Genomic DNA, 16,109 nt, shown 5'->3' with positions numbered 1-16,109 from the left:
GAGCTGTGCTATATTTTCTCTTAGTCCAAATGTTAGGTTTAAATTGCCCCTGTTGTTTTTGCAGCACCAGTGCATGCACTAAAAAAAAACAATAAAATCCCATTTTAAAAAAAAACAAAAAAACAAGACTTACTGCAGCTTTAAAAAAAAAAAAGTTAAAAAAAAAAAAAAAAGATAGTGTCTTATCTGTGTGGTCCCGTTTACCTCATGCTTGTGTGGCATTCAAGCTTCTGCTGGATGTAAAGTTGTCTTCTGTTCAAACGCGTGTGGGCCAATGAGGCGAGGCCCCTGACAGCGACGCACAGGACCAGAGGAAGATGTCCTGGCTGCTGGTTTATTTCCGTCTTCACCGCGTCCCCGCTCTCTTCAGGGACACGTTAGAGAGAGCAAACAGACGTTCAGTCTTTTCATAGACGTCCTCTGTCAGACCTGCGCTGCTCAGAGGCTCTTCTCCATCTCCACAGACAGTCTGCACCTGAACAGGAGGACAGAAACATTCATTTAAAATACCCACGGAACATGTTTTCGTTTTGTCCAAACAGGCTTACTCACCAGTAGCTCCAACGTTTGTAACACTGCAGGGCTGCAGCACGTTCCCAATGCAGCCAGGCAGTCGTTTGTCATCTCTGAAAGACCCAGATAAAGAATGAAAAAGAGCTTCGGGAAATTAGGTTTTCAGGACAGTGTGTCTGCAGAGGTAACACTGCAGTCACATATTCTCCTCCTGACCTCCAGATGATTTTATTTCATTTTATTTAGTCTGTCGTCCCAAAATGGACAAAAACGTCATAGTTTAGTCTGTCGTCCCAAAATGGACAAAAAGTCATAGTTTAATATGTCGTCCAAAAATGGAAAAAACGTCATAGTTTAGTCTGTCGTCCCAAAATGGACAAAAACGTCATAGTTTAGTAGGTCGTCCAAAAATGGACAAAAACGTCATAGTTAGTATGTCGTCCAAAAATGGACAAAAACGTCATAGTTTAGTAGGTCGTCCAAAAATGGACAAAACGTCATAGTTTAGTAGGTCGTCCAAAATGGACAAAACGTCATAGTTTAGTAGGTCGTTCCAAAAAGGACAAAACTCATAGTTATTGTCCTGTCATCCAAAAATGGACAAAAACGTCATAGTTTAGTATGTCGTCCAAAATGGACAAAAACGTCATGTTTAGTATGATCCGTCCGCAAAATGGACAAAAACGTCCATAGTTTAGTATGTCCGTCCAAAAATGGACAAAAACGTTCATAGTTTAGTATGTCAGTCCCAAATGGACAAAAACGTCATAGTTTAGTATGTCGTCCAAAAATGTCGACACAAAACGGTCATAGTTTAATATGTCGTCCAAAATGGACAAATAACGTCATAGTTTGGTCTGTCGTCCCAAACTGGACAAAAACGTCATAGTTAGTAGGTCGTCCCAAAAATGGACAACAAACGTCATAGGTTTAGAGTATGTCGTCCAAAAAATGGACAAAAACGTCATAGTAGTAGGTCGTCCAAAAATGGACAAAAACGGTCATAGTTTTAGTAGGTCGTCCAAAATGGACAAAACGTCATAGTTTAGTAGGGTCTCCAAAAATGGACAAAACGTCCACTAGTTTAGTAGGCTCGTCCAAAACATGGACAAAAACGTCATAGTTTAGTGGGTTCGTTCCAAAAACTGGACAAAACGTCATAGTTTAGTACTGTCGTCCCAAAATGGACAAAAAAAGTCATAGTTGAGTCTGTCGTCCAAAAATGGACAAAAACGTCATACTGTCGTCCCAAAATGGACAAAAAAAGTCATAGTTTAATATGTGTCCCAAAATGGACAAAAACGTCATAGTTTAGTCTGTCGTCCCAAAATGGACAAAAAAAGTACATAGTTTAATATGTCGTCCAAAAATGGACAAAAAACGTCATAGTTTAGTCTGTCGTCCCAAAATGGACAAAAAAAGTCATAGTTGAGTCTGTCGTCCCAAAATGGACAAAAAAAGTCATAGTTGAGTCTGTCGTCCAAAAATGGACAAAAACGTCATAGTTTAGTCTGTCGTCCCAAAATGGACAAAAAAAGTCATAGTTGAGTCTGTCGTCCAAAAATGGACAAAAACGTCATAGTTTAGTCTGTCGTCCCAAAATGGACAAAAAAGTCATAGTTTAATATGTCGTCCAAAATGGAAAAAAACGTCATAGTTTAGTCTGTCGTCCCAAAATGGACAAAAAAAGTCATAGTTGAGTCTGTCGTCCAAAAATGGACAAAAACGTTCATAGTTTAGTCTGTCGTCCAAAATGGACAAAAAGTCATAGTTTAATATGTCGTCCCAAAATGGAAAAAAACGTCATAGTTTAGTCTGTTCGTCCAAAATGGACAAAAAAAGTTCATAGTTTAATATGTCGTCCAAAAATGGACAAAAACGTCATAGTTTAGTCTGTCGTCCCAAATGGACAAAAACGTCATAGTTTAGTAGGTCGTCCAAAAATGGACAAAACGTCATAGTTTAGTATGTCGTCCAAAAATGGACAAAAACGTCATAGTAGTAGGTCGTCCAAAAATGGACAAAAACGTCATAGTTTAGTAGGTCGTCCAAAAATGGACAAAAACGTCATAGTTGAGTCTGTCGTCCCAAAATGGACAAAAAAAGTCATAGTTGAGTCTGTCGTCCCAAATGGACAAAAAAAGTCATAGTTGAGTCTGTCGTCAAAAATGGACAAAAACGTCATAGTTTAGTCTGTCGTCCAAAAATGGACAAAAACGTCATAGTTTAGTAGGTCGTCCAAAAATGGGACAAAAACGTCATAGTTTAGTATGTCGTCCAAAAATGGACAAAAACGTCATAGTTTAGTCTGTCGTCCCAAAAATGGACAAAAAAAGTCATAGTTGAGTCTGTCGTCCAAAAATGGACAAAAACGTCATAGTTTAGTCTGTCGTCCCAAAATGGACAAAAACGTCATAGTTTAATATGTCGTCCCAAAATAGACAAAAAACGTCATAGTTTAGTCTGTCGTCCCAAAATGGACAAAAAAAGTCATAGTTTAATATGTCGTTCCCAAAATGGACAAAAAAGTCATTAGTTTAGTCTGTCGTCCCAAAATGGACAAAAAAGTCATAGTTTAATATGTCGTCCCAAAATGGACAAAAACGTCATAGTTTAGTATGTCGTCCGAAAATGGACAAAAAAACGTCACAGTGTCGTATGTTGTCTGAAAAATGGACAAAACGTCAGTTTATTATGTCGTCCGAAAATGGACAAAAGTCTGCAGAGGGAACACTGCAGAGTCACATATTTCTCCTCCTGACCTCCAGATGATTTTATTTCAGACTGAGTAATAAAGGCGGCGCAGAAAATGACTTTTCTCACCATCTAAGGCGCTGGTAATGAGGTGAAGGGCTGTGAGGGTGGGTTGTGGACTGGCCTGATCCAACCTGATCACACTGCTCCAGAACATCCAGGATCACTTGGATGTTCTGCTGCTGAGACTCCGTTTGCTGTAACATCACTCAGGTTCAGTTTCTTACCCAGGCGCATGTGGTCCAGCTGAAACACAGAAAGACGGATTCAAGCTCTCACAACTCTTTATTATATTAGTGCATCTGCAGGGTTGAGAACTCTTTGTCCCACTCACCACATTCTCGAGTGCACTGATGGCTGCTTGGTCCTGCATAAGTTTGGTGATTTGCTCGAGCAGAGACAACCTGGTGGATGCAGGGAGAGCTGAAAGCAGCTGGAAGTGATCACCGAGTTGTTCCAGTTCTAAAAAACAAAACACAAAATAGACACATTTTGTCATCACTTCCCAAGATAAAACATTGAAAAGCATGTTGTCTTTACAGAATTATACATTTATCAGTGCAAGAAACTGAGAGAACCAGTAGATTTTAAACTGTCCGACAGTCCTTGAACTACTCATTTGGGATCTATTAGGAAAATTCAAGCTTAGAATTGTGATATTTCATTAAAATCACTTCATTCCACATGTCTCATTTACAAATTGGCAAAAAAACTAACCTTTTACACTCACTAGATTCTGTAAAAAGCACCAAAATCTCAAAAGCGAAGCCATTATTGACTCAGCTATGACCAAGAGTCACGTAACAAAAATTCAGAGACTTCCGGCTGAACTGCAGGCTGCGTTTACACTGAGCAGAGAGGAGACTATTACGGAAACAACCACATGTAAGCAGTGAAACATCGCTAGTGTGTCGCATCACCAGTTATTTTTCTAGTGTTTTTAGGACATATGGCCACTTAGAAACATCTTGTCCATGTTGGTTACTTTTTACATTTTTTTTAGAACAAATAATCAAAGGAATTCAACTTTTATTTTTCTATAAATTGTGTATTACAACTTTATTTTTGAGTTCTCACTGCTTCTAGCCATGGACGAGCAGGACTTCCTATTGCAGTGACAAATGAACCCACAGTGACTAAAATGTAACAAGAGCAGAAAATCCAGAAGCTACTGGAAGTTCAGAGAGTTAACGACAACATCAGGCAGCATGATCATGGAGTATACCAGAATCAACTGCTATAACAAGTCAAATCTAATTACTCTAAATGCATGATTTCAGCCTGAATCTTTCATTAATAATGCTTCCACAACTTATCAACACACAGACGCCTGCTGTTGCCACACAAAGACTTTCAGTGTCAAGACAATCACCACAAATCACTTTAAATAAGTTTAATCCTGATTAAACTCCACCAGAGCGAATATCTCTGTACTGGGAATCAGAGTGAGACCACAAATCTGTGAAGTGCGACTAAACATTTTCTTCGGCCCGCACCGGTGCACATGACATTTACGAAGCCTGTCTGTGTGAATTTAAATCATTTACCCACGTTTTACGCAACATCGAATCTTAGAGACGAACACAAAGTTTGTCTTTTTGGATATTTTGATGTCCTTTAAGCACTTCATTAAAATCTGGTAATGGTGCTTACTTGTATTTGCTGCTGTCACACTGAATTATCCAGTCTCATTTAATACGGCAGTTGTAAAAGAAGAAACTGTGTTGAAGTAAAATCCCGTGGAACGTCAGGATGGAAATTCTAAATGCACAGCTGACCAGTCGGTACTAAACTCACCAGAAATCCATACCCAGAGTCATGAAAATCTTCAGCCCTGTCATGAGACAGCTTCAGACAAAACCTTCAAGTATACATCATAGGCTTGCTTTTACATGGTTCAATGTAATTTACTGCTATCAGTTGCATTTGGTACTTTTATTATGACACTCATATTTTATTGTGTTATGTTTTATCACATATTTAATTTAAATGTCTTTTTTGATGTAAAACACTGAGTTGCACTTTATGCACAAATTCCACTATACATATTAAGTTATTGTTTATATAAATAATATTATGGGCTATTCTCCAGCTTACATGCCATTTTATTCTTTATTATTCGTTATTTTCAGAATAAAAGTGATCACATCCAACACATTTTGGAGAGTCTTGGCATTGCCTTCATAACAACACAACGTAGAAGATCATTAATCACACTTACTATCTTCTTCTAAGACATTTTTATAGACTTGCTTTTATGTGATGTCATCTATTTTTTTCTGAGTTTTTTCCCCCATTTAAATTGTATTTATTTATTATAATTATTATTTTTACCCTCGTATTTTTGGTTTTACTCTCCATTTTCTTTTTCCTACTTATTCTTTAATTTCATACGGAAATTTTGTTGATTTTATCATGATAATTGTATCCACTGGTGTTGATTATAATGATTTAATTTATTTAACATGTTTAGCTCTATTTTTCCCACTTCTGCTCCACCTGTTTTTCCTGACTGGTCTTTTGTTGTTTAGTCGTCTTCCTGAGTATTTGACTTTTTTGGTCTGTCAGTATAAAAGTTGAAGTAATAAGTTGTGGGTGTTAACAACATTATGTGCAAATTAGGCCAGTAGGGAACCTGATGTAAAAAATTAATCTGGAGCGCTGCTAAATAACTTGCATAACAAACTAAACAACAAACCACAGACATTAGGATTTAATAACAATAATAATAATGGAATAGATTTATATAGCGCTTTTCCGGGCACTCAAAGCACTTCACAATGGATCCATTCACTCACACATTCTCACTCTGGTGGTGGTAAGTTACATTTGTAGCCACAGCTGCCCTGGGGCAGACTGACGGAAGCGTGGCTGCCTATCCGCGCCTACGGCCCCTCCACCACCACCAACATTCATACACCACTGTGAGAGCAGCACTGGAGGCAAGGCAGGTAAAGTGTCTTGCCCAAGGACACAACAGCACATGACTAGGTCAGAGCGGGAATTGAACCGCCGACCCTTCGATCTACCACCTGAACCACAGCCTCCAGGTCAAGGCGCATGTTTACAATGTGTTCTAACATCATTCTGATAAGACAGGACACACCCTCCAATCTCTAGAGGCCCTTTATGACTCAACATACATTCCTCAACAACAATCTCTCGCTATGCGTTTTTTACTGCAGGGAAAAAAAGAGAGGAGGAGAAAACAGTAATTTACCTTGTCGAAGGTGGCTATTTCAGAAGAATGAGCCGGAGCTCTGCAGACACTCACGGATCCTTTCTTAGCAGGCCCGTCGACTTCAAAACCTCCATCCGTGTTTGACATGAGACACAGCTCTGAGGAAAATAAAACGCATCTTAAACACACACACATGAAAAGTAACTACAGTTAGTACCCATGCCAATGTTTGAATTATAGTAGATGTGAGTAGTAGATTTCTTCTGGCTAGAATAATGAAATAAACAAGTGACAAAACATTACAACAGAGCTGTTGTTCTTTTTAACTGTCTCAACATTTTTGAGGGGCTGAAGACTTCACTACAGACCCAAGACCAGGCATTTGAGACCTTTTACTGACAGCGTGTGAGCAAAAATTTCAAGTCATTGCACGCATTTGTATGATTTACACTTAAAAATGTGGCCTTCTTGTGAATACAGAGCACACCTACACACGTGGACAAAATTGTTGGTACCCCTCAGTTAAAGAAGGAAAAACCCACAATTCTCACTGAAATCACTTGAAACTCACAAAAGTAACAATACATAAAAATTTATTGAAAATTAAATAATCAAAATCAGCCATCACTTTTGAATTGTTGATTAACATAATTATTTAAAAAAACAAACTAATGAAATAGGGCTGGACAAAAATGATGGTACCCATAACTTAATATTTTGTTGCACAACCTTTTGAGGCAATCACTGCAATTAAACCATTTCTGTATTTGTCAATGAGCGTTCTGCAGCTGTCAACAGGTATTTTGGCCCACTCCTCATGAGCAAACAGCTCCAGTTGTCTCAGGTTTGATGGGTGTCTTCTCCAAATGGCATGTTTCAGCTCCTTCCACATATGTTCAATGGGATTCAGATCTGGGCTCATAGAAGGCCACTTTAGAATAGTCCAACGCTTTTCTCTCAGCCATTCTTGGGTGTTTTTGGCTGTGTGTTTTGGATCGTTGTCCTGTTGGAAGACCCATGACCTGCGACTGAGACCAAGCTTTCTGACACTAGGCAGCACATTTCTCTCCAGAATGCCTTGATAGTCTTCACATTTCATCGTACCTTGCACACTTTCAAGACACCCTGTGCCAGATGCAGCAAAGCAGCCCCAAACATTACTGAGCCTCCTCCATGTTTCACCGTAGGGACAGTGTTCTTTTCTTCGTATGCTTGGTTTTTGAGTCTATGAACATAGAGTTGATGTGCCTTACCAAAAAGCTCCAGTTTGGTCTCATCTGTCCAAAGGACATTCTCCCAGAAGCTTTGTGGCTTGTCAACATGCATTTTTGCAAATTCCAGTCTCGCTTTTTTATGAGTTTTTTTCAGCAGTGGTGTCCTCCTTGGTCATCTCCCATGAAGTCCACTTTGGCTCAAACAACGACGAATGGTGCGATCTGACACTGATGTACCTTGGCCTTGGAGTTCACCTTTAATTTCTTTGGAGGTTGCTCTGGGCTCTTTGGATACAATTCCAACGATCCGTCTCTTCAATTTGTCATCAATTTTCCTCTTGCGGCCACGTCCAGGGAGGTTGGCTACTGTCCCGTGGGTCTTGAACTTCTGAATAATATGAGCCACTGTTGTCACAGGAACTTCAAGCTGTTTAGAGATGGTCTTATAGCCTTTACCTTTAAGATGTTTGTCTATCATTTTTTTTCGGATGTCCTGGGACAATTCTCTCCTTCGCTTTCTGTTGTCCATGTTCAGTGTGGTACACACCTTTTCACCAAACAGCAGGGTGACTACTTGTCTTCCTTTAAATAGGCAGACTGACTGATTATGAGTTTGGAAACACCTGTGATGTCAATTAAATGACACACCTGAGTTAATCATGTCACTCTGGTCAAATAGTTTTCAATCTTTTATAGAGGTACCATCATTTTTGTCCAGGCCTGTTTCATTAGTTTGTTTTTTTAAATAATTATGTTAATCAACAATTCAAAAGTAATGGCTGTTTTTGAATATTTAATTTTCAAAAATTTTTTATTTATTGTTACTTTTGTGAGTTTCAAGTGATTTCAGTGAGAATTGTGGGTTTTTCCTTCTTTAACTGAGGGGTACCAACAATTTTGTCCACGTGTGTACATGCATTGTTTTATTCTGCTCATAATAAACAAAGTGGGGGAAAAAAATCATTTGGTTACATCTGGTAAAAATCTGACTACTGTGCTCGTTTCAAAGTAATTTGTGGTCACACACCTGTCTGAGGGCACCGCAGCCACCTGACAGCATCTACCGCAGCCTGCAATGTGGGGCGTTTAGGGAACATCGGGCAATTGTAGCATCTAACTACAGGCAGATGTTCAGCTAGTGAAATGTTTCAGCTGTGATAAAGTGGAAAGTGCGACCAAAGAAGAAAGCTGGTTGTACCGGTGCTACCAGTGAAAAAGTTAGTCTGGGGCTCTATTTTGTTTGTTTTTAACCGTTTTACTAAAAATACGTCGTTCAAAGTGATTCATCCCTCTTTAAATTGTTGCAAACTTAAAGGCATTAGAGGAGATTTAATTTCCTACGACTTTGAACGTAGCATGCGCACATACAACCTCTCCCTCACCCCCCTCTAACCTCCCCCCTCTTAACATTTACGAAGAAACGCCCCCCTCCAGAAACTTGCGTAGGACTCGTAAAGTTGTCTTTTACGGCTGGGTCCCCCTGGATCTTTATCTGCCCTTACGTTAAAAAAGATGAGCAAAACAAGTCGCCAGCTAACTACGAAGCTATACCAAAGCAACACATACAGAAAACACGTAAGTCCAAGGCGTACGTAATCTATGCAACTAGGCCTGAGCCGGAAGATTTTTGATTGACAGGAAAGGGAGCAAAGCAAACGCCTCGGTCCGAGCGCAATGATTGGCTGATGTTTTTCAGGTCCTGCCATGTCCACAGTTATTTTCTTTAATTTTCTATTTTTTAGAAACCATACATACAAGTCCACTAAAGGTCAGTATATTCATTTTATGTGAATCAGACAAATTAAACAAACAAACAAAAAAAACATCCTCCATAATGCCTTTAAGAGAAAATGTGCCTTCTATACCATCCCAAATGATCAAATCATTTTTTCCATCTTTTCGGGGATGGTATTATTAATACAAATATATATTTAAAAAAAAGATTTTCGCTACTTGTTTATGTAATTTTCAGGCAGAGGAAATCCATTGATCAAGCTAAAATTTTATGTAAATCAACATTTTTCAGCAGTATCAATAATTTTAACTGAGTTTAATCAGCTATTCTTGTCAAACTAGCAAAGGGTAAAAGAGTTAATGCATGAATTCAGAGAATGATTTCTCACCGTAGTGTCCATCATGTTTGATCTCCAGCTCTATAAGACCATAGGCAATGGTGGTGTTGATGGGAATCTCCATGGTGACGTTGCTGTCTTTACTCAAGCTCCCATTCTCCTTTAGTAAAAGCTGGAACAGTAAAAGAGCCAACTGAGACAAAACTCACCACTTCCAGCATGTTTTAAATAATAAAGCAACTCAAAGGCAATAATATTAAAGAATTTGTGGCCTTGTCTCATTCCAAAGGACGTAAAAACTGCGTTATGTGGCTACAATACAATTTAACATAAGAAACCATTTTCATCTCAGTTTTGATTTCAGCCTTGGAAAGAGCAAAAGCTTCTGTCTCTCTGGACCAAACAGTTCACACAAGCAACTGACTGTAACACAAAGAGGAACCAAATTAAGGAAGAAGAGATAAAACTACATTTTTCCACAAACAGCAAAAATAAGATTTTGTTGTATAATTAGAACAAATTCCACTTGACAAGATGTTATTCTATTTTTTCCCCACTTACACATTCAGTTCACAGTTGTGTTCATAACTGAGACTCCTTCTGGGAAAAGCTGCATGCCAATAAGTAGAGAGGAAATCCCAAAATCTATTTGTTGGAATTTAGCCACAACAGAAACGGAAATTATTTCATTAAAAAAATTACTTCTAGAGTAGAGAGGCTGAATTCTCATACAGACTAAAATGGAAAAAGATCTGAAAAATAACTTCAGTTCGATCACATTAACCTTCTGAACTCCATGCAGTTTCCAGGAGTTTTCACTCTACTACTCTACTTTTTTGTGCAGTTATAGGGTCATAAAACCCTAAAAACAAGAAATTAAAGTTCAATTTCTTTGACATATTAGTTATACAAAAATGTTAAAACTTGGAATCAGCACGTACAACATTTTTCCAAGTACCAACAGATGTCATCAACACTGGAAAAATAGTGATACTACATACTAGTACTTTAAATATTTTACATTTTTATCTGTTTCCATGCTTACACCTACACAGCCTGCAGTTCAGCTGAGAACGTTGATAATTTTTTGTCATGTGACTGGTGGTTGAAGCTGAGTCACCACTGGCTTCACAAATGCATCCAGGAGCACGAAACTTTTTTACAAAATCTGTTTGGAGCAAACACGAGATTTTTGGCATTTTTTTAAATGAGACACATAGAATAAACTGGTTTGGATTAAACATTCTAAGCTTAAACTTGGTTATGTTTCCAGATGAGTCACAGCTGAGTAGATACAGAATCCTCTTAAAGTTGGCCAATTCTTCCTGTTTCTACAGTTTCTGGCTCTGACAAATGCTGTGATTTGGGGAACTTTAAAAAAAAAACAAAACATGCCTTTCAAACCCACTGGCATGTTTTGGAGTTTAGAGAGTTAAAATAGAAACACTAATAGAATCATAAAGGCGAGTATTTCAGTGTTAAAAAACTCTACCTTAGAGCTCTTGGGGCCACAGACGCTCAAACTTCCTCCACACTGTCCACCTTGCTGCACCTCCTCTATGACCGAACAGGGCTGAGTGGTCACAATGCGCTCCTTCACAATCCCCAGAAGCTGTCGGGGCTTCTCCTTCGTCTGCTGGATCAGACCGTGGGACATGTCCAGGACCCTGATGCCAGAAATTCACAGAAAATCAGTGGTCAGTTTAACTGGGAATACTCTTATGTCTGAGTATGATTAAAACCTTAAATAGAAATATATTGCAAATATGAAATTTAGGAATTATTGTTTCTTTGTTTGGATTTAAAACCTTAATGTATGAAGTCCTACAGCAGCTTTTCTTGTGAGTGTTAACACACAACCGGGCCTCTAGTTTTGCTGGAAACTTTATGGTTGGACAAAGATCACTTCTGCTGTTTGACACCTTTTGTTTTAATCTTCAACAGACTTTATGTCAGGTGATATATACAATGATTACATTCCATTTAATGTACATTTACTGGTTCTAACCTGTCTTTGGAATCTCGCAGCAACTTCTGCACATCCACCTCCTCTTTCTTCAAACTTCCAAAGGACGACTGAAGTTTTGAGGAGTCTTTACCCCCTACGCTGGCGTTGGTACGGACAAGACTTGCTTCCAGCCCTCCTTCAATGTTGCCACCGAACGTCCCGGTGTATTTGATGAAGTCTGTGACGACCACAACTGTGAAAAGTGGAACATTTAAGTTTTCTACGATCTTAAAAGAATTAAGTGCAACAATGTATATTGCTGTAGATGCAGTTGGATCCACAAATATTTGGGCAGTGGAACAGTTTTTGTAGTTTTGCCTCTGTACACTGCCACAATGGATTTACAATGTAGCAATCAAGATGTAACTGAAGTGTAGAAAGTATTGCATTAAGTGTTTAGGAATTCATAAATACACATGTAACACTTGGAATCAACTCCAGATCTTTAATCTTGGGCATTTCTGATGAACTAAGAAGGAAAAAAAAAAAACACATCCGTCTGTAAAACTACACATTAGACAACTTTCAGTCACCGTTGAGTCCGTATTGCTTTAATTGTTAAACAGTTAACTCAAAATTTATCTTAAAACCCTTTAATCAAAGCTGGAAATCTACACTTAAAATCAGGTCTCAATAAATTTTATTTAAAATTCACTGTAGTGGTGTGCAGATTCAAAAATCACAAAAAGTGCATCACTGTCCACATAGTTGTAAACCTGGCTGTATTTAAATGCCATTAGAGAAAATGCATTCACTACACAGGGATTGGGCGCATACCTGGCTTTATAGGTGCGTCTCCTGTCAGTAGATCATTGAGGTTAAAATCAGTGGGGTGATACTTGTGCTTCTGCCAGAACCAGAATCGTTTGCGCTTCAACACCACCGTCAGAGGAGCGATGGAGTCGTTCAGGCCGGACACCGGGATCAGTAAACCTCCGTGATCCACCTCCTCCACAAAGTTTCTGGCAGCGTTGGCAAACATCTTACAGCTGGGTTAAACCTGTGAGGGTGATAAGGAAGCCACTGTTAATCACTACATGCTAACATAAGTCTTGAAATCTGCTTTCAGACCCTGTTGTGCACCAAATGTCTTCTTTTCTATTACTTTACCAAACAGTTGTTGCATTAAACAGCAGCAGGATCCAAGCTCACGACTAATTCATAGAAGGGTGGTGCACAATTTACTCACGAGGCACAGCAGCAGTAATTTTGTTAATTATTTACATCTTCCGATGTGTCATTGTGATTGTGCGTAGCTTTACTCTCTTAAATGCTTTTACTGCACAACAGACAGAGCTGTGGTGAACAGATCCGCAGTTTTCACACTGAAATAATGTGAAACAAAGCAGTTGTGTATTAAAGACGAACCAGCAGCATCAGCGCTGTCGCTACATTTTCATTTTCAGCAAAAGCTCAAATATCGTTTCACCTAGAGAATCACATGATTTTTTTCTGGCGTATAAAGTGGATTATTGCAAGAAGTATTCAGTTTTGTTGCTTAAATACAATATAAGTAACAAAAAGTAGTGGAAATATGTCAAGAATGTAACTATCTTTGCACATAATACAACAATGACGCAACAGATGAAAACACAGTTTCTCGTGCTCAGTCTAGAAGCTACTGATACGTTTGTTGTCCCTGTCTGTTGGCAAGTATGGAAGGAAAGTCAGTGTTAACCATCAGTCACATCCAAATATTATTAAAATAATACTGTAAACATTTTTAAAAACAGTCTGTCTGTTGGGGATGTTCCATTTTTCTGTTTGGCAACATGGCAAGCGAAAAACCGAGCTTTTTCCTCATGAAATTCATTTTAAACGTTGCATCGTCATACTTAACAACATGAACACAAAGCAGATAAATTAGATGAGACAAAACTGAAAAATCTTAGTGGTAACTGTCAATTCAGAAAGCGAGGTTTCATTTGAGACATCCGATTCTGAAATTTCACTGATACAATATAGGTGAAAGAAAGTTATTTTGTTTTTAAAAATGGCATTTAGAGGACAACAGCAGCTCTGATTGTTTGTACTTTGGCTTGTTGTGTACCTCCTGATTACTGCTGCATCTGTGTTACCACAGTTTTTAGCATGCTTACTAACCTTTATGTATTTTTCTTCATATTTGGGAAGTCTCTCAATCAGAATTCTTTTCAATATGGAGCCACAACTGAGATAGTTGCAGAATTCACACAGCTGCTTTTAAAGCCATGCAATTAGGCTGATTGGAAATCACAGGTGTACTGAGGACTTCTTTCACTATCTTTTGCATCAGATCTCTACTTTTGGGGCCTGTGTCTCCAGTGATTGTTTTTGATTGCCGATGAATGGCAGCACTATTTTGTGCAACTTAAAGACAACGCAAACATCAACAGGTAATGCAATCTTGAATTATTTGACATTCTACTGATTTTTTTCACTGGGATGTGCTCACTTTTGTTGAAGACAGTCAGCTCACAGACAAGGGATTCCTCCTAACAAAAATAACGCCTGCTAAAAGGAAGACAGTCCCACCCATGCGAGCTCTTCCTCAGGCTAAAAACCGACTAGCTTGTTTACACAATGTTCCTTCCTTTGTTCTCCTGTCTAAAAACTCTAGATAACAAAGTACAGCTTCAGTTAGTGAACTTTTATGAAGGGAAAAGGCACCCTGCAAACATTTTTTTTAACCTTAAAAACTAGCTAAAACTAGCTAGTAGCATCAACAAGCGCACTGATTTGTTGTGATCGTAATCTGACGTTCGCTTGTTTGTACAGCAAAAAAACTAAAGCAAATGTAAATGCAAAGCGTGTTACCGTTTCTCTAACGTCCTCAATTTGGCGAAGAACCACACGAGAAACTTTCTTTGAAGACTGCGTTTTCCCCTGCACCGGCTTTTGGTCTGTCGTGTTTCTGTTTGGGTACAACAAAACACTCACAGTTGCTCCGCCCTTCAAAATAAAGACAGAGGCGGAACCAGATGTTTTCATGAAGGGTGGCCAAGCTTCTGCAGCTGCGTCATCTTGTCAACCAGCAGTTAGGTATGTCCACATGGTGCACCTATAAACATTATCTCAACAGCACCTTTTGCACTCATGCAGCGCCATATCATCAAACTCCCACCTCTGTACTTCACTGTCAGGACTATGCATGCACTGTGGTAGTCCTGGTACAATGTCTCCTTAATTTTTGGCAAATCACTGTAAACAACATAGTCATTTTTGCCATTCAATCTTGATTTAAGATAATTACAATTTCAATTACATATTCTCAGTGTATTTGAGACACTTTTGGCACGTGTCCTTGTTCTGCTCAGCACTTATGCCAAGATGCCACGCTACCTAACAGAAAACCACATTAATTTCAGATGTGTATGTGTGGTTTTGCCCTGATGGACATGTGATTTTGTGAAATATGTACTTTTCACACGGGAAGCATAATTATGAAACATCTGTGTGGTGTGTGTGTGTTTATGTAAAACCCACACAAATGCCCATATGAAAACTATGTGAAACCTGTTCAGGTACATGCAGAAACTGTGGGATTATTTGTTAAGCCAACAGGGCTACATGCAAAAACTATGGGATCACATGTGAAACCTATAGCGCCACGTGCATGCTGTGGTAGAATCGGGAGTGATTATGCTGTTGCATCTGGGAATAATAGCGTTTGCTTCCAGAAAAAAAGCCAGGAAATGAGTAGTTACTGGATGTGACTTCAGTTCTATGACTCTATCCTCTACCAGTCCATTGTCTTTTACCGTGTTCCATTCATAGCCTACTGTTGCCACCTAGTGGCTGTTTATCATTAACCGTTCACTATATGTTTAACCCATGTTCTCTGGTTTATATAAAATATAAACAGAATGTCAGGAAGCACCAGCTTAAGGTGGAGATTAATCATCCGTGTGCTTTGTTTTTAGCTTCCTTTATTTATTGTTATAATTCTAATATCTAAAGGCAGCATTGTGCATCATCTTAGTTCATTTGTTTGATTAGTAAACATCAACTGCTAAAAGCCATCATCTGTCTCTTTTGCAGAGGGCTCTATAATTTATATATTATCCATGAACTGTAGTTATTGTGCAGTAGAATGAGCAGCTAGTCATAGATAGATATTATCATTACTATACATTGTGAGCTTTTTACTGTCAGTGCATAAATATGGAAGACAGGAAGAGGGAAATCTCAACTCATAACATATTTATGATGTGAGGAGCTCAAAAACCGCAGCTGTGAACAAGAATGATATACTGTCACAGCTTCACCTTTGTCGTATACCCAAAGAAAACACAGCTGAGGATGCTGTAAAGACTCACCTTAAGGATTTGTTATGTCATGTGATTATTGTGTGCAGCTGTGAGACAAGCAAGGCTTGCTAATGAGAC

At 38.7% G+C, this 16,109-nt stretch overlaps 1 protein-coding gene across 1 annotated transcript; it reads right to left on the bottom strand.

Annotated features, from left to right (window-relative positions):
• Nucleotides 1–233: 233 nt before the first annotated feature.
• On the bottom strand, nucleotides 234–14,753 carry gsdmeb (gasdermin Eb). The gene is given in 13 exon segments (XM_051956504.1): nucleotides 234–475; nucleotides 553–626; nucleotides 3,337–3,408; nucleotides 3,410–3,458; nucleotides 3,460–3,513; nucleotides 3,602–3,729; nucleotides 4,058–4,115; nucleotides 6,488–6,606; nucleotides 9,786–9,906; nucleotides 11,227–11,401; nucleotides 11,743–11,935; nucleotides 12,520–12,742; nucleotides 14,539–14,753. Coding segments are annotated over 12 exon segments (1,377 nt in total). The 5' UTR covers nucleotides 12,725–12,742; nucleotides 14,539–14,753; the 3' UTR covers nucleotides 234–346.
• Between the last annotated feature and the right edge of the window lie 1,356 nt (nucleotides 14,754–16,109).

This window comes from Acanthochromis polyacanthus, chromosome 12 (assembly GCF_021347895.1).
Source record: "Acanthochromis polyacanthus isolate Apoly-LR-REF ecotype Palm Island chromosome 12, KAUST_Apoly_ChrSc, whole genome shotgun sequence".
Lineage (NCBI taxonomy): Eukaryota > Metazoa > Chordata > Actinopteri > Pomacentridae > Acanthochromis > Acanthochromis polyacanthus.
This window is presented reverse-complemented; position numbering and strand designations above follow the sequence as displayed.